Source organism: Sciurus carolinensis, chromosome 2 (assembly GCF_902686445.1).
Source record: "Sciurus carolinensis chromosome 2, mSciCar1.2, whole genome shotgun sequence".
In the NCBI taxonomy this organism is placed as follows: Eukaryota; Metazoa; Chordata; class Mammalia; order Rodentia; family Sciuridae; genus Sciurus; species Sciurus carolinensis.
The window spans coordinates 86,432,355-86,451,538 of record NC_062214.1 but is presented as its reverse complement, the minus strand read 5'-3'; the positions used below and the strand labels follow the sequence as shown (position 1 = coordinate 86,451,538).

General features: G+C 41.3%; 1 protein-coding gene and 1 pseudogene across 1 annotated transcript in view; both read left to right on the top strand.

The window, feature by feature from the left end:
- Nox5 (NADPH oxidase 5) overlaps positions 1-18,437 on the top strand; it is a 49,934-nt gene extending 31,497 nt beyond the window's left edge. The window contains 2 exon segments of the mRNA XM_047539278.1: positions 17,101-17,267; positions 18,306-18,437. Of these exon segments, the coding sequence (XP_047395234.1) occupies positions 17,101-17,267; positions 18,306-18,437 (299 nt within the window).
- LOC124973213 (histone H1.0-like) lies at positions 13,564-14,159 on the top strand (annotated as a pseudogene).
- Positions 18,438-19,184: the final 747 nt, after the last annotated feature.

Genomic DNA, 19,184 nt, shown 5'->3' with positions numbered 1-19,184 from the left:
CCTAGAACTAAGATGATACACTTCTGAGGACTCTACCTTGTGCTCTATATATTACAAGATCTCTCCACTCTTTCTTGGTGGGAACACAAATTCCCAGCTCTGCTTGAACACTAGATGTTATTCTTCCTCGTGTTTTCTGGTAATTTTCTTTCACACATGTACAGATTAGCACTCAAAGACTCAGAGGAAACTTTATGCAGATTTCCAGTGAGTGTGCTGTGTCCTGCCTTCTTTTTTTTTTTCCAGGGTCCCTTTTCCTTCCTTATCTTCTCCTTCCTTCTCTCCATCCCTCCCTTCCAAAGTCTCTCCTTTCTTTCTTTCCCCTCTTCTTTTCTATAGTTCCCTTTTCCAGTATGGTCTCTAGCAAATTCTAGCTGACTTGGTCTCCCTGCACTCCAATTTCTGCCTCTTCACCTTGGTAAGACTAGTGCCAGGCAATGTAGGACTTGTTTCATTTGTTTCCTGGCGCTGACAAATATCTGTCACCGGCTGGAAACCATTGCCTCATATATTTTGTACATATCCCTAACTATACAAGGTGGGAGGGTAAATATGGATCTTTTTACTCCAACACAAACTTTCAGCGTACATGATCCATTAGTCAAGGCCAAAGTAAATTAGCACATATGTTTATCGAGGACGGGGGCTTAGCTTCTTTCCTGGTGAGGTGGCAGGCAGAATGTGGAGTGTCCAAGGCAATGCAGTTTGGTCCCTTTTATATTTTTATCAGAAACAAATGTTTGAATATTGTCCCCCTGCCCTCACCTGCTCTGGTCTCCAAATGTTGTATCCTACAATTTTTACTAAGTGTTTACTGTCATCATTTCTAACTATGAAAAAATGTTTCTCTGGGTCATATCACTGTCTCCATGGTGCTTTGTGAAACACAGATGTTTTGTACTGTGTTCTAAAGTAATTCTTCTAGATTCATTATTTGCTGTTTTGTTTTTCTTGTGTAACAGCATAGAAAGATGAATATCTTTAGATATGTTTCTAACTTTAAGAGAATTGGTGTGGGTTTTTAGAGTAGTTGAGTTCCTGGGAACTGGATCTTATGTGGCTTTTTAATTATCACAAGTTGTCATGAGTGAATTCAAATTCCTTTGATAGGCACAGTTTAAAAGTTCAAGTAAACAAACACAGTTTTCTACAAGGAACAGTCAAACAGATGTAGCTTACTATAACAAATATTCAAAGCTTTAAAGTTCACGTCAGCAGTCTCTGGGAGATAACTGTTAAACCTTGGAATATTGCAGGAAAGTTCCTTGCCCTTTCTTGTAAATAACAGTTACAGCAAATATTTATAGAGCATTGACTCCATCCTCAATGTTTTTACATACATTAATTCAGTAGAAACTCAATTTTGTGATGACAAGCTAGAGGAAAGATTTGGATTTAATATAAATCTTCTAGTTACTGGTACATAAATATTTGCTGTTTGCTTCTCCCTGATCTGTGTAAACAAAGGGTAAACTGAAGTTTTGCATCCTCAAAACCACTTGAGTCAATGACTTTATTACATCAAATATCTTTCAAGATTTCTCATTAATTGCTATTAATTGCTGAAATTTGTGGCTTCTAATTTTTAGTTATATGTCAAAGTTTGAATGAAAGAAATTGTGGTTTATCATTTTGAACTTCTGTAGCTTAAGCATTATTCACTCTGAGTCTTTTTCCTTGATGATTTGAGAACTTTGAGCATATTACTTAACTACTTTGCCTCAGTTTCCTCATGTGGAAAATAAGGATACTACTAGTATCCACTCATAGGATTATCATGAGGATCAAGTGACAAGTCACCCATAGAGCCCTTAGAACAGTACCTGGAACTTAATAGATACTCAATAAATTTAGTAATAGTAGAAGCATTAGTAATGTCCCTGACCAGGTGTCTGAGGAGGTCCCTCCAAGGGAGCAGTGAGATCACAAGTTGTCCTGAGTAGGTTCTTGACTTAAATCACTGAAAAGAATTTCAGAACACATAAAAGCAAGCAACAGCAAAGATTTATTGAAAGACATAAAATCAAAGTATACACACCTCAGAGGCAGAGTGTGGACACCTCTCGCCTCTCAGAGAAGACAGTACTGTGCCCAGGGCTGAGTATCTCTCTATAGGACTTTCCCATGTAACAGAAGAAAAGAGCAGATTTATAGGCAAGCTTTTGTGAAAATCAAATCCCATGTTCATCCTTTGATATTATGGTTCAGAATGTTTCTTCTTGGTTAGGCAGTCTAGTCATAAATCAGTATAGGTCTTTGAATCTGATGGAATTTAGATCAATTATGTTTTCATTCTAATTGATCTAAGCATATGCTGGAGGTTTTCTTCATCTAACTACAGAGACAAGCATGTCTGGTCATGCTCATTCCCCATCTCCAACTGATCCCTTGATCCCTTGGATCCCTTCCAGAAGGGGGAAGATCCATCTTCTATAGCTTCTTTAAGATGGAGAAGGCCTTTGTCTCCTACCTAATCAGGGATTAAAAGTCTCTGCTTGTCCGATGTTGTGGGGGCAAGGGGAGAGATTATGGTTTAGCAGAGGAAACAGACTGGGACCCATAGAGTGTTCATCATCTTTAAGTGAAACTGAGTCATCCTAGAAGATATGAAATTTACAAGAAGGTTAAAAACACAAAGTTCAAATGGAATATAATATGGTGCCAATCACTAATAAGAGAGCTGTGTGGACAGGAAGCTAGACATATCATATACAAGAAACGTGTCTTGAGCAGCTCTTTTTCCCCTTGAATAAGATTTGGAGGTTTTCTAGTGACTCACAAGTAAAGGAGACATCTTCTGAATGGGTCTGAAGGGCTATTTTCAGATAAAGGCAAATCCTGTAGGGTCTCAACAGGACCAGGTTTAATTCTGAAAAGTGTGTCCCTATAATTTAACTGCTATGAGGGTGCTTAAAAGAACCTGAAAAGAGTCCTTTCATTTGTAAGGAGATGATCCAGTGAGGAATCTTTTTAGAATCAGAAAATCTTGAGTGGAAAATTAAGCTTTTAAATTTTTAAGTCAGGAGTTGTGTAAAATTATTTGACCTTAGGGATCTCATCAACACTAGCCACAACACAAGTCTGATTAGAAAGAGGCCCAGAAAGTTTGAGAAAGGCAGAGAATTGAGCTCTTGCATCCAAAAGGGAGTTAATACCTTTACCTGCCATGTCAAGAGTCACCAAGGCTCTTCTGAAATGATGACTAGCTAATCAAAGGGGCTTTGAGAGACTCGGGCATCCTCAGTACCCCAAGCAGCCGTAATAGGAGCAGATGGCCTCCCCTCCCTTCAGAGGTGAGGACAATCTGGTCTTCAGTGATTTCCCTCTTTATAGAGGGGTGGACCTCGCCTGGGGAAGGTCTGGTTGTACTGCCCAGGCCCTTTGCAATGGTAGCAGCCTCTAGGTCCTGAGTTATTTTTCCTTCTTTTACATGGAGCCTTTGGGCATGTAAGGGGCAGACTGTTGCCCAATACTAAGGCAAGTAATTGGGTTTGTTCTCTTGCCTGTTGTCCCCTCCAAGGCTTTTTGGTCTCTTTTATTTTTTCCCTGTTATGAAAACCCCAAAGGCCAAATTTAGAAGTTGGTTGATAGGGTTCTGAGGGTTCATAGTCTGCTTTTTAAATTTTCTTCCATTGTTTGGAGCAGACTGGCTAATAAAATAAGCCCTCAGGAGAATCTGTTCCTCATGAGAATTTGGATCAATATTGGTGTACTTTTTCAAGGTCTCAGCAAGCCTATTTAAGAGCAAGGCAGGATTCTTACCCTTTTCCTGAGTAACTTCCTGGATTTTATCACAATTTATTGGTTTACTCATGTGCTTTCTCATGCCTTCTATTAAACAAGGAATCATATGGTGGTGTCTTTTTTAAGATCTGCACTTTGAATCTGATAATGCCAATTATTAATATGTAACCCAAAGGTAAATTTATAGGGATAGATGTTGAATTACCCATATCGTAACATATCCTAAGTATTTTTTTAATACTTAAAATCTTCTGGTGTAAACCTAAAGGAAAAGAGAAAGAAATAAAGAAAAGACTCCACTATCCTTAAAACACTTTGGGTTTCCTGCCCCATATTAGGCCATGCTAGTTTATCTGCTGTGGCCTTCTGCAGGGTAGAGGGCATTCATATCTCCTGGAGGCAATTTTTCTTCAGGCAATCCTGAAGACCCATGAGTACACAGGAAATACTGTCTCATTACCAAGAGCACACAGGGAGAGCTGCGTTTCTTTATAATAATTATGAAAGGCAAAGTTAGATAGCACAGCAACTGAGTCTTCAGATTTTTATGAAAGGTAACTAATTTCCCTAAAAATAGAAATGAGTGGGTTGGGGATGTAGCTTAGTGGTGGAACACTTGCACAGCATGCATGAAGCTCTGGGTTCAATTCCCCCCAACAGTAACACACACGCGCGCGCACACACACACACACACACACACAGACACACACACACACAGACACACACACACACAGACTCACACAAAGAACAGAAATGACACAAAATCCTTGTAAAAGTTTTTTCAGAGTATGTGGGTTTAATGAACAAAACAAAATATGTCTTAGAAGAGCTGTTGCTGATTTAAGAGGAGGGGCAGTGACTTAATCAATTAAATGATGCCAACAAGAAAACTCTTTCCCAGAAATAATCAGACACTAGACAAGGGGCCCATTTCCATTTAAAGCTGTATCTGTAAGGGACTAAAAATCTTCATAGCTTCATATTCCAGGTGCTGTTCTAAAAAAAAAGTGCAGAGAAGGATCTGGGTGAATGATCCAAGTGAAAAGTGCAGAGAAGGGTCTGGGTGGGTGATCCAAGTAAAAAACTGAGAAGGAGTCGCTGTTAAGAAAGTAAGATTCATTTGTGGAGGCTTACAAGGAGGGTTAAATATGAGTTCACATTGCAAACAGAAGGAAGAGGGAGGAGGAAAAGGCAACAGGTTAGAAACAACTCATCCATGTTACAGGGGAAAGAACGTCAAAGTAAGTGAGCCAGAGGAGGGGTCCTTGTGTGCTTTGAATCCAAAATGTGCAACTTAATAGAGTTAGCTTTTCTGACAAGTTGGTCCAGAATCCGCTCACTCTGACAGGGTCTCGGGAATTTTATTCTAAGGAAACAAGGAAAATGGCTTAGAACATCAGTGGATCAGGCCTTATATTAATGTCCCTCCTCTCCCGACAGCCTCCTCAGTCCCATCTGACCCAGGGATGGGACTATTCCCTGTGTGACTGATGCATGTCTTTGGGGCATTCCCCTGACACCTTTGTCCAATTTGGTTTTGTCCCATGTTTTTATTGGTGCATTGCAGTTGTACATAATGGTGGGATTCACTGTTACATATTCATACTTGCACACAATATAACAATATAATTTGAGCAATATCACTCTCCAGTATTTCCCCTTTGCTTCCCCTCCTATTCCCCTTGGTCCCTTTCCTCTACTCTATTGATCTACCTTTGATTTTCATGTGATTCCACCCCACCTTTCTTTTCCTTTTTCTTCTTAGATCCCTCATGAGAGGAAACATACAACACTTGACTTTCTAAATTTGTCTTATTTGCTTAACATAATGTTTTCAGATTCCATCCATTTTTCTGCAAATAATATAACTTCATCCTTTGTTTCTGAATAAACTCCATTGTGTATATATCCCACACTTTGTTTATTCATTTATCTATTAATGGACACCTAGACTGGTTCCATAGTTTGGCTATTATAAACTGTGTTGCTATAAACATGTATCTGAATGTGTCATTGACGTATGTTGACTTTAATTTTTTAGAAAAATTACCAAGGAGTGATAAAGCAGGATCATATGGTGGTTCCATGCCAAGTCTTTTGAGGAACCTCTGTACTGATTTTCATAGTGGTTGTACTAATTTATAATTCCACATCAGTGTGTGAGTGTTCCTTTACCCCCATATCCTCTCCAGCATTTATTATTGTTTTCATTCTCAACTGCCATTTTAACTGGAATGAGATGAAATCTTGGTATAGTTTTGATTTGCATTTCCCAAATTACTAAATATGTTGAAATTTTTTTTATGTATTTGTTGGCTATTTGTGTTTCTTCTTTTGAGAAGTATCTGTTTAATTCATTTGCACATTTATTAACTGGGTTATTTCTTTTTTTGGTTTTAAAATTTTTCTGTTCTGTATATATGCTGGATATTAATCCACTATCACAAGAATAGCTAACAAGTCTTTTATCTGATCTTCAGGTCCTATCTTCATATTCTTATTTCCTTTGCTGTGCAAAAACTTTTTGATTTGATGCCATCCCATTTTTTAACTCTTTGCATTATTTCCTGAACTGTAGGAGTTCTACTGAGAAAGTCACTTCCTGAACCTAAATGCTGGAGTGTTGAGCTTATGTTTTCTTCTAGGAGTTGCATAGTTTCTGGTCTAATTTCTAGGTCTTCTTTGATCCATGTTGACTTCACTTTGTGCAGGGCGAGATAAAAGAATCTAGTCTCATTCTTCTACATATGAATAACCAGTTTTCTCAGCACCATGTGTCAAAAAGGCTGTCATTGCTCCAGTGTGTGTTTTTGTCACCATTGTCTAGTGTGGTCATTTTAACAATATTAATTCTGTCTATCCATGAACATGGGAAATTTTTTTCATCATCTTGTGTCATCTTCAATTTCTTTGTTCAATGTTCTATTGTTATCATTGTGGAGGTCTTTCACCTCCTTGATTAGATTTATTCCTAGGGTGGTTTTTTTTTTTTTTTCAAGGCTATAGTGAATGGGATTGTTTTCATTATTTCTTTCTCAGGAGATTCATTGTTGGTGTATGAGAAAGCTATTGATTTTTGTATGTTGATTCTGTAATCTGCTACTTTGTTGAATTTACTTATTAGCTCTTCAGTCATTTGGTGGAGATTTTTTTTTTTTTGTATCTTCTAGGTTTAAAAGCATATCATCTACAAACAGTGATAACTTGATTTCTTTTCCTATTTTTATCCTTTTTATTTCCTTCTCTTACCTAATGGATCTGGCTAGAAATTCTAGGACTATATTGAATAGGAGTATTGGATATTTTTCAGTTTTTCCCTGTTCACAGTGATGTTGGCTTTGGGTTTGTTTTATATAGCCTTTGTGATGTTGAGGTAGGTTTCTTCTATTTTTAGTTTCTTTAGTACTTTTATAATGAATTGGTGCTGAATTTTGGCAAAGGCCTTCTCCACATCTATAGAGATGGCTACATGATTTTTTTCTTAATTATATTTATGCAATGAATTACATTTATTGATTTGTGTATGGTAAACCATCCTTGCATTCCTGAGATGAAACCAATGTGGCTGTGATGTACAACTTCTACAATACTGTTGAATATGATTTGCTAATATTTTATTAAGGACTTTTGCATTAAAGTTCATCATGGATATTGGTCCGTAGTTTTTTCCTTGATGTGTCCTCTGGTTTTGGTATGAGAGTGATACTGGCTTCATACAATGATTGTGGAAGTGCTCCATCCCTATTTCATGGAATAATTTGAAGAGCATTGACATTAGTTCTTATTTAAAGGTCTGGTAGAATTAAGCTGAGAATCTCTCTGGATTTGGGCTTTTCTTTGTTAGAAAGCTTTTTATTACTGATTTTATCTCATTGATAGCTACTGGTCTGTTTAGGCTTTCTATGTTCTCTTGATTCAGTTTTGGCAGATCATATGTTTCTAGAAACATATCAATTTCTTCTACATTTTCCAATTTATTGGAGTATATATTTTCAAAATAGTCCCTAATGATTATCTGGATTTATGTTATAGGTGTAGTGATTTCTCCTTTTTCATCTCTAATTTTATTAACTTAGGTCTTCTCTCTTTTTTGTTTGGTTAGTTTGGATAAGGGCTTATCAATCTCGTTTATCTTTTCAAAAAACCAACTCTTCATTGCATTGATCCTTTGTATGATTTCTTTATTCTCAATTTCATTGATTTTGGCTCTGATCTTATTATTTCCTTCTTTCTTTTGGTTTGGAAATTAGTTTGTTCTTGCTTTCCAAAGACCTGGAGATGCATCATTGCACTGTTTATTTTGGATCTTTCTGATTTGCTTATATAGTCATTCATAGTTTAAAATTTTCCTTTTAGAACCACTTTTGTATTGTCCCAGAGTTTCTGATATGTTGTATCACTATTCTTGCTTAATTTTAAGAATTTAAAAATTTCTATCCTGATTTCTTCTATCACCCATTAATTCAAAATTGTATTGTTCAATCTCCACATGTTTTTATAGTTTCTGTAAGTTTTATAGGTGTTGATTTCTACTTTCATCCCATTATGATCAGATGACATGCAAGGAATTATATAAAAACTTTTTTGTATTTGCTAAGGTTTGCTTGGTCTATTTTTGAGAAAGTTCCATGAGTCGCTGAGAAGAAATTGTGTTTGGCTGTTGTTGGATGAAATATTATATAGATGTCTGTTAAGTCCATTTGATTTATAATATTGGGGGGGTTCAAAAGTGTCTTTACTGAGTTTATGTCTGGAAGATCTCTCTACTGGTGACAGAGATGTGTTGAAATTACCCAGTATCATGGTGAGGTTTTAGTTTCAGTAGTGCCTGTTTTATGTAATTAGGTGCACCAACATTTGGGGCACAAATATTTATTATCATTATAACCTTTTCTTGTATTATTCCCTTTACCTATATGAAGTGACGTTCTTTGTCATTTCTGATTAATTTTGACTTGAAGTCTGCTTGAAGTATCTACTCTTGCTTTTAGGCTCCATTTTCATGGTATGTCAATTTCCATCTTTCATTTCCAGCTTGTGGCTGTCTTTGCCTATAAGGTGAGTTCTTGGAAACAATATATAGTTGGTTCTTGCTTTTTAAAATTCATTCTGTGAGCCTATGTCTTTTAATTGAAGAGTTAAGACCATTTACATGCAATTTTTATTATTCTTGTGGTTTGATTTATTTCTAATGTTTAATTTGGTCCTGTTTCTCATTTGCTTAGCTACTCTTCAAGTGAAATTTGTTGTCTTGTCAGCTCTCGAGTTTGTTTTTGCTTCTTCTGTGTGAAGTATTTCTTTTAAGTGTTTTCTGTAGTGCTGGCTTAATAGTCATGAATTCTTTAAGTTTCTGCTTAAATTGCAAAGTTTTTATTTCTCTTTTTATTCTGAAGGATAGCTTTTCTGGATAAGGAATGTTGGTTGACAGTTATTTTCTTTCAGGGATTGGAATACATAATTCTAAGCCTATTTGTATTTTAGAGTTTGTGCTGAGAAATCAGATGTAATTCTGATTAACTTGCCTCTAAATGTGACCTGATGTCTTTCTCTTGAGGCTTTTAAAATTTTATCCTTATTCTTTACCTTAGGCATTTTAATTATAATGTGTCATGGAAAGGTTCTTTTTTGATCTTGTCTGTTTGGGGTTCTGAATGCTTCCTGTATCGGGATGTTCACCTCATTTGCAAAGTTTGGAAACTTTTCCGTTATTATTTTCATGAACGAATTATCCATGCAATTAGCCTCTAACAATCCTCTTCAATTCCAGTGATTCTTAAATTGTTCTCTTGGTGTTGTCCAAGTGTTCTTGTTTATTTTGGTCATGGTAACTTATTTGTTCTCTTTAATACTGTCTGAATGTTCAAGGTTGATCAGTTTGTCTTCCAGCTCTGAGATTCTGTCTACCTTATTAGAAAGATTTCAACTGAACATTTTATTTAATTTATTGTGGCTTTCATTTCCAAAATTTTTGTTCTTAATCTCTAGCTACTTATTGGATTTCTCCTTCATATCCTATACTGACTTCCTTAATTCATTCATTTTTTTCTGTGTTCTGTTGGAATTCATTAAACATTTTTATAATCATTGTTTGAATTATTTATCTGATATTTCATTCACCTCAATATCTGGAGTCAGTTGCTAGCAAATTATGAACTTTAGGAGGCCTTTTGTTACCTTAATTTTTTTCGTATTTCTTGTTTTCCTGTGTTGGGCTTTATGCATCTGTTGGTATGGATTTCTGTTCCATGCTCATGTGTGGGCCTTTATAGGGCACAGCTTTCCCTTGCCCTAGTGTCCCAGAGTAATCTAGATTAGGTATGATAGCCACACCTTTTGTGTCAATTCTCTCTGTTTTTGCTTCAGGAGTAGATGTCCATGAGTGGGACCTGAGGCCTTGCCGCCAACCACCATGTAGTCATTTCTACATAGAGTCTGGTTCTTAGTTTCAGTGTTTTGCCTCTTTTTTTTTTTTTTAATTTATATTGTTTAATTTTATATCATCCTTTTTAAAAGTTATTTAAATTTTAATGTACTGATATGAAGCAAAGTCTGAAACATTGATCTCTTATCTATCAAGATAATTTTCTTATATCTGTTAGGTTTTATTACTTAGGGAAAGTAAGTCTTTTATTTACATTTTTTAATTTTTACAGCCTGCATTTTGATTCATTGTACACAAATGGGGTACAACTTTTCATTTCTATGGTTGTACACAATGTAGATTCACACCAATCATGTGATCATATATATACATAGGGTAATACTGTCTGTCTCATTCTACTATCTTTCATTCCCCAACCCCCTCCCACCCCATTTTCCTCTACACCATCCAGTGTTCCTTCATTTTTCTCTTCCGTCCACCACCCCTCTTGTTATATATTGTCATGCACTTATCAGAGAAAACATTCAGCCTCTTCTTTATGGCTGAGTAATATTCCGTTGTGTATATATACTACAGTTTCTTTATCCATTCATTATTTGAAGGGCATCTTTGTTGGGTTCACAATCTAGCTATTGTGAATTGAGTAGCTATGGACATTGATGTGGCTGCATCACTGTAGTATGCTGATTTTAAGTCCTTTGGGTATAAACCAATGAGTGGGATAGCTGGGTCAAATGTGGGTTCATTCCAAGTTTTCTGAGGAATCTCCATACTGCTTTCCAGAGTGGCCGCACCAATTTGCAACTCCACCAGCAGTGTATGAGTGTGCCTTTTTCCCCACATCCACACCAACACTTATTATTGATTATTTTCTTGTTAATAGTCATTCTAATTAGAATTAGATGAAATCTTAGGGTGGTTTTAATTTGCATTTCTCTAATTATTAGAGATGATGAGCACTTTTTCATCTATTTGTTGAACACCTGTATATCCTCTTCTGTGAAGTGGCCTCTTCTATTCTTTGTATTCAAAGAAAAGAAGTTTGATTGTGATTAATTTGTGTGTGGAGCAAGGTGAATTCTCTCTTGACTGGGTTTAGTTCAGCAGCAGAATCTATACCCTGTGAATTTGTAGTGCCCCTGTAAATTACAAGCACATCACAGAAAAGGGGGAAACAATCAATAGTAACAACTGAATCAAACAATATACAGCATTAAAATAAATACCTGGTACCTATTGTGACATCTACAACACTAATTTTCACAAAATTAGAAAATGATGGAAAGCAATTGCCAACAACAAAAATAATAAATAGCCATGAACTAGATCTTGCATTAAAGTAAACAATGTCAACGATTCATACACAGTACTAGTAGCTGCAAACAAAAACAATGGTAGAACAAGGGTTACATAAAGCAAATAGTTCTAAAAGGTGGTAAAAATGAAGTTTGTTAAGAAAAAGTAAAATAGGAAGGTAAAAGAAAGTTTAGAATGTTCAGAATGTGAACAGGGAACGCAAAAGAGGTGCAGCAAGTAATGACTACAAAAAAGGAAGAAAAAAATAAATAAATAAAATAAAGTACCACTTAAAAAAATTTAAACATAAGAACAGAAATATTAATATACAAATTCCAGTGTAGTAATCCAAATGGGTAGTATTAATGTAGCATATTACTTTAGATATGGTTTAGTAATCTTTAATAAAATCTCTTATAAAAGATTAAAAAAAGGAGAAAAAATAGAAAAAACAGTGAAGATAGGGAGCAAGAGAATTTGGTAGAAGGAGAGGAAGAGAACCAAAAGAAACAAGCAAACAAAAGAAAACCAAAATAAACAAACAAAATCCCCTAACCCTCAAAAGACAAGGAAAAGTAGCTAAAAATCATTAAAAATGCTAAAAATGAGAAAAAAAAATATGTATTTGTATGTCTATTCACAAACCAATCAGCACAGCAAGAACACCCCTTCCCCCAAAAAAGGAAAAAAGATTCTTTTTTTTTTTTGCGGTGCTGGGGATCAAACCCAGGGCCTTGTGCTTGCAAGGCAAGCACTCTACCGACTGAGCTATCTCCCCAGCCCAAAAAAAGATTCTTAATGAAAAACAATAGAAGGGTCTCCACTAGGGTGGTCAAAACTATCAATGAGGATGGACAGACACTCCCTCTGCCCCATTGGCCTTTCCATTTTTCCCTCAGGGTGCTGAGAAGGTACACACCTGTTTTCTTGAATCCTGAGCCATGAAGCAGCTGGAAATGCAGACTAACTCTAATCTGCCATCTTGAATCCTCCAGAGCATATTCCAACTTGTTTTTGGTCAAAGGGAATTTAGGTTTGCGGAGAATGCCATGCAATTAAAAGGCAAAAACTAAAAGGAAAGGAAAGGAAAGTTAGTGCCTCGATTTATAGTCCCTTTATAGTCACTAAAAGAATGTCACCAGAAAGGGATCCAAGGAAGTCCCTTCAAGGGAGCAGTAGAATCTCAACTAGGGCTGAGTGGGTCGTTGACCTTCACCATTGTCAAAAGCAAGGCACAAACAAATATTTATTAAAAGACAGCAAAACAAAGGTGTACACACCCCAAAGCCAGGGTGCAGATAACCTTTACTTCTCAGAAAAGACGATGATGTACCCTGGGCTGGGCTTTCTCACTATATATAGGACTTTCTCTATATGATGGAAGAAAAGTGCAGTTGTGCAGGCAAGGCTTCATTGTGAAAGTCAAATCTCACGTTCATCATTTGATATTTGTGGTTCAGAATGTTTCTTCCTGGTTAAGCAGTGTAGTCATAAATCAATGTAGGTCTTTGAATCTGGTCACATTTAAATCAATTATGTTTTCATTGTGATTGATCTGGTATAAGCATATGCTGGAGGTTTTGTTCATCTAAAGAGACAAGCATGACTGTTCATGCTCATAGATTAGGTCTTCCTCTACTAAGGGTCTCTTTCTCTCCCTGGTCATCCACCTCAGTAATTATAGATGCTCAATAATAGTAGTAGAATCAGCCAAGCATAGTGATACACATCTGTAATCCCAGCAACTTGGGCTGAGACAAGAAGTTTGAGGCAACCCAGCAACTTGGACTGAGGCAAGAAGTTTGAGGTAGCTTCAGCAACCTACCAAGACCCTGTCTCAAAATAAAAAATTAAAAAGGGCTGAGGAGATGCAGAGCTGGGGAAAAGAGGCAGAAGAGTGTAGGCAGAGCTAAAGCTGGAGCCATAGCCAGGCAAAAAAGCTGAGCACAGACCCATGCGGGGGGCCCGGCAAGCCCTCTTGTGACCCATGCCGGCGGGAGAGGCAGAGAGTGACTCCTCACGTGCAGACCCAGCAGTCAAACTCTAGTCTGGCCTGCTAATCAGGGGCCTGAGAGCAGACCCGAGCAGGCTTTGCTCAGGCTTTGGGAGGCACCTTCAACAGCAGGCCCAGGGGAGCCACCATGACTGAGAACTCCACAACCATTCCTGCAGCCAAACCCAAGTGGGCCAGGCCTCCTGAAGTCCACAGACCACCCCAAGTGCTCAGACACAGTGTGGCCACCGTCCAGGCCAAGAAGAACCACTCTGGCTCCTGGTGCCAATCTGTCCATCCAGAGGTATATCAAGAGCCACTACAAGGGGGATGAGAACTCCGACTCCCAGACAAAGTTGTCCAGCAAGCGCCTGGTGACCTCCAGTGTCCTCAAGCACACCAAAGGGGTGGGTGCCTCAGGTTCCTTCTATCTGGCCAAGAGTGATGACCCCAGGAGGTCAGTGACCTTCAGGAAGACCAAGAAGGAAGTCAAGAAGGTGGCCACACCAAAGAAGGCATTCACACCCGAGAAGGCTGTGTCCCAACCCCCAAGCAAGAAGCCCAAAGTCACCCAAGTCATGAAGGCTAAGAGGAAGCCAGCTGCCACACCAAGAAGCCAGAAGGCCCAGGGTTGTCAAAGTCAGACCAGTTAGGGCATCCAAGTCCAAGAAAGTCAAATCAGTGAATCCTAAAGCCAACTCTGGTGCCAAGAGGGCCAACCAAGACAAGAGTGCCAAGAGGTGACAATGAAGCCTTTTCCTGTGGACACGCCTTCCTCTTCATTTGCTAAAAATACTTTTCTCCTTTCTTCTCTCTCCATCCTCATCTGCGACCCTTTGCCCCATCTATTGGGACTTGATATGAGACAGAATTTGGATTCCTTGGAAACCGTGGAATGATTCCGTTTCCTTAACCCGTTAAGGAAACATTAAGTGTTAGCAATCTCATCTGTGTAATGATGAGGGTGTGATCGTATTTTGTTTTGTTGATTTGCTGGTGATCTTCACACGGGGCCAGGAATTTGGGTGGGCTGGTGTCTGTTGGGTGGTTCGTTTGCTGTGAAGGAGAACAGGCAAGGCGGTTGTTCTGGCTAGATGAGGGGCAGCCTGGGAACTGTAAGGGTGGTAGGAGTGTCCTTAAGTCATGGGCCCCTTTTGAGAGTTTCAGAACCTTTGGCGGTGGGAAAGGGGAGACAGCTGCTAGCAGCTGAAGAAGGAGAGAGCAAAACCCGCCCCAGGCTGACCTCCCGATGGGGAGTAGTGGTGGTCCCGGCCTGTCTCCTTCTCACTTCCGTTGGTCTGCCCTGTGGTCTCCCTGTTGTCTTAGGGAAGGGGAAGGGCGTCCAAGTGACAGCTGGTTGGGAAAAACTGAAGCTTCTCCTGTTGGCTAGGAACTAGCTGCTGGGGGTGTCTTTGTGACTTCAGCAAAGTCTCCTGTTAAATGGGAAACTAGGGAAAGGGTGGGGAGTTGGTCAGCCAGGTGCCTCATTTGGGTTTTTCCACATAATTGATGAATTGTATCCTAAGAGGACTTTTTGTTGTTTTTCTTTCTGTACAAGACATGCTTTGCTTGGTCTGTGGGGCTCCAGCCCCACCATGAGCCACTTAAAAACCTCCCAACCTCTCTTTACTTCTGAGTCTTTTTTGAGGGGTGGTAGATGGGGAGGGAGAAGGGCAGGGAGAAGACAGTAAGACATGCTGCCACACGTCTGGAGTCTGCTAAGCAGTTTGGAGAGCTAGGCCTGTGTGCTTATGTGTGTGTGCATGTGTGCCTGTCTAGGGCCAGTCCTTAACGTTTCACACCAGGAGCTGGGAGATAAGAACAGTAAAGTTTTTTTCTTATTTTTAATGAAATAGAAATTCACACATTTGCATATCTCCCTGCCTTTTTTTAAAACAAGTGTTATTTGACCCAGGAAAAAATTTGCTGTTGTTGTCATTTTAAAACTTTAAAATAAAATTAGAAAAGGGGAGGAAAAAGGATAGGGATGTAGCTCAGTGGGAAATGCCCCTGAGTTCAATCACTACCTCAAAAAAATCAGAAGTATTTCATGGCTATATAATGAACGATGCAATTAGCGGTTATGCCATAAATAATTTGACCAAGCTCCCGTTACTAGGCCTTTCACTTATTCCTAATTCTCCACTCTCATAAATAAATCTAAAATGAATGGATTTGTGCACATAGGTTTTTTTTCCTTCCTTTAGATGATTTCTTAGGAAGTGGGAAGACAAACACAGCTGCTTGGAGGGGATGGGAGCCCCCAGGGCACCCCCACAGCTCCTTTTCCCTTTAGGCCATGAAGTCTCCTCTCCACTCTCCCCCCCTGGGGTACAGTGACTCTGAGGCCAGTGTAGGAAGGGCCACCCCTTAGAATGCATCTCCCTCCCTTGAAGGACACCCAGCACTACTCAGAGTCAAGTGGCATGTGACACAAACGTGTCATGCCTCCTAGACCCGTTTCCATTTTGACAGCGACAGAGACCTTAAGCAATTGAAAGCTGGGCTCATGGTGGCACATGGAACAACAGAGAGCGAGTTGGGATGGCATGGACTCTTCAGTGGAGGCGTAGGGTGGGGAGGGGATGGATGGGGTGACTATCAGCTCACGAATGCTTCTTGCAGTATCCTCTCAGGGCCCCGTCACCCCTGGCCTGAATGAGGCACAGCTCTAGCAGTGCTCACAATCTTTTCCTCATGATGGCACACGCAGAGAAAACAGTAACATTGTGTCACAACCCAGTAAACGGGAAGCGGCTTGAACACAGAGGTGCCCACCTGGGAGCTCAGTTGCCCCCCCGGCCCCAGCAAACCATGTCTCCATGCCCTAGACCCTTCAGCACAGCAGAGCGGCTGTGCTGGTCTAAAGGGCCTCCCGAAGCCAGTCCACTCCCCTTCAGTCCCCCGACACCACTGCCAGAGAGCTGTTTCACCAGGTGGCACTCTGCTCAGGTGCCCTCGAGCTTCCGCCAGTTCCCACCGGAGCATTCAAGACCCTTCACCCTCTGGCCTCTGCGCCTCTGGTCCCACCTCCTCTGCTCCAGCCAGCCACTCACACTTGTCCCCCAAATTTCACGTTTGCTCCAGCCCCTCGTCCTTTGCTCATGCAAGTCCCCTTAGGACGACTTCCTTTTACCTCCCTCTGAGCCTCGCCCCTCTCCCGAGACCTAACCCAGTCGTGCCCCTTCCCAGGAGCAGCTCTGTCAGCCCAGTCCTTCCCTGGACACGAGTAGCACTTTCCATCTGAGCCGTTCACTCAACCCTTGACCCTTTGGCCTAAGTCACCTTCTCATGTGGGCGTGACTTGTGTCCCCAGGCAGACTGAGGGCAGACAGTGAGGGGTGCAACCTCGTGAGCTCTGGAGCCCAAGGACCGTTCTGGGATTCATTTCCCTTCTGTAAATGTAAGGTCTAGTCCCTGGAGTGGTTGTGAGGCTCACACGAGGCCTTGGACATAAATTATCTTGTGTTCGCCGTGCACGTACAGGTCCAGCTCCAGCCGCGGGCCGTCTTTTCTCTCTACAGCATCACTCACAAGGTGAATCCCGGGAAAACATGGTTGGCTGAAGGTGTGAATTCCCATACCTCTTGGTGTTCCTCCAAGCCCCTGGGTGAAGTAGTGGCCAGCATCCTGTCCCCGACATGGGTGCTAGTCCTTGGGCCCCAGGCTCTTCTCTCACCCGCAGACCGCTTCCTGGAGCTGCACAGGTACATGACTTCTGCGCTGGGCAAGAATGACATGAAGGCCATTGGCCTGCAGATGGCCCTCGACCTCCTGGCCAAGAAGGAGAACAGGGACTCTATTACGGGTCTCCAGACACATACCCAGCCTGGGCGGCCCGACTGGAGTCAGGTAAAGGCTAGCTGGAACCCCACTGCCTGCAGGGGCCAGTGAGACAGCAGAAGGGAGATCAGGGTCAAGCCACTGGGGCAAAGTATGAGGTTAGCATCCAGAGTTCAGATGAGGTCTCCGGGCAGGAAGGGTAGCCAGGCGACCCTCGTTCTGCTCCATCCCTAGTTTGCTTTGTGCCATTCTGTTTCCCCATCTGGTTAAGAGGAAGTTGGTCTGCCTGCCCTCCAAGGCTTCTCAGGTCTTAAGTCCTATGAACCAAAGCCAGGAAGACCAAGAGGTCAGAGTCCTGGGGAAGTATTAAGTCTTATCCTATCCTGTTACAAATGGGGGAAACTGAGGCCCATAGATGAGAAGTAGTTTGTGACCTTTCCACTTTACTTCTCAGACTGGTTTTATTATTGTTGTTATAATGTTACATGTTAGTATATTTAATAATCATTTTTTTCCCTGAAAAATTGGGGCACAGTCTTTGCAGGCGGTGGTCCACACAGTACAGCTTCTAAACCTGCTGTAGAAGACCTGCACCAGGTCGTGAGGGCTGAGGGGCAGTATGTGAGAGGGGGTGTCAGAGGGGACTTTCTTCAAAAGGCAGTTTATAAACAGAATTTTGGGTGCAAAAGGGTCCTTATTGTGGGAAAATAACTGACTTCAAGAAAGAGGCATCTAGATCATGGCCTACGGCCAGCACAGGGTTCAGTGTGCCCAGGGGCTCCTGCAGCAGCGGGCACAGGTCTCATTGTGTGCCAACTATGCATCACTTTTAGAGTGTTTCTCCCACAGAAGTGGGTTCTTGAGCGGAGGGCCTGGGTCTTACTTGATTCTAGCCCCAGCCCCTCCCTGGGTTTCGGGGCCATGTTACAAGTCGAATCCTGAGTGAATGGCCGAGTGCTGGGCCCCACCCTGAAGCCCAGTCGCTGTGCCAGGGAGTTCCTCAACCTCCTGTGTAGAACGGGCTGCTCCTTGCTGTCTCCAGGTGGGTGCGGCACCGGTGGATCTGGACTCCCCCTCCTTCTGTTCTCTTTGACCCTCTGACTCCAGGTGTTCCAGAAAGTGGCCGTTGCAAAGAAGGGCAAGGTGCAGGTCTTCTTCTGCGGTTCCCCAGCTCTGGCCAAGGTGCTGAAGGGCCACTGTGAGCAGTTTGGCTTCAGGTTCTTCCAAGAGAACTTCTAGCTACAGCTCTCTGTGATCTGCCCCACATCCACTCTGCGACTGGCTTTGTCACATGGGTGACATGGGCTGCCCCCGTGTGGGCCAGCCTCAGACCACCAGTCCAACAGGACAAAGCCCACTACATCCTGGTCAGCACAGAGCAGGAGGACCCAAAGGGGCAGACTACAGCACCCAAGTCTGCTGTGCATTCTGGGATTGCATGAGGCTGAGGAGATGAGGCTGGAGGCTGGGGTGATGGGGACGGGAGGGGCCTCCAGGGCAACTGCTCCTCCAAGAGTCTTCTGAGGGAGACTTCTGCCGCCCATAGTGGTCCCCAGCCTGTCTACTCAGCCCTCTCACTTGGGAGATCTTCCCCTCACATCCTATGATGCAATTTTCAGACATAAAGCAAGTTAAAAGGACTGTGCAGTGGACAGTGTGACCCACCTTCTGACTCCTTGGTTACCATTTTGCTGCATTTGCTTTACCATGTCTGACCCATCAGTCCCTCCCTTTACCCATCCACCAATTCATCTCCTTTTATTGATGCATTTCAAAGTAAGATACAGATATTGACATACTTTGTCACTCAAAGAAACTTAAGATGTAGATTCCTTGGTCCCTCTCCCAGAAGTTCTGATCTGGAAGGTCTGGGAATGAAACCTGGGATGTGTCTCTTCCCTAGAATCCAGTCCCACGGGGAGAGTTGGGTGGCGTATTTCCCTACCTGTCTGAATCTTTGTCTCGCCCCTCCTCCCTCGCCCCTCC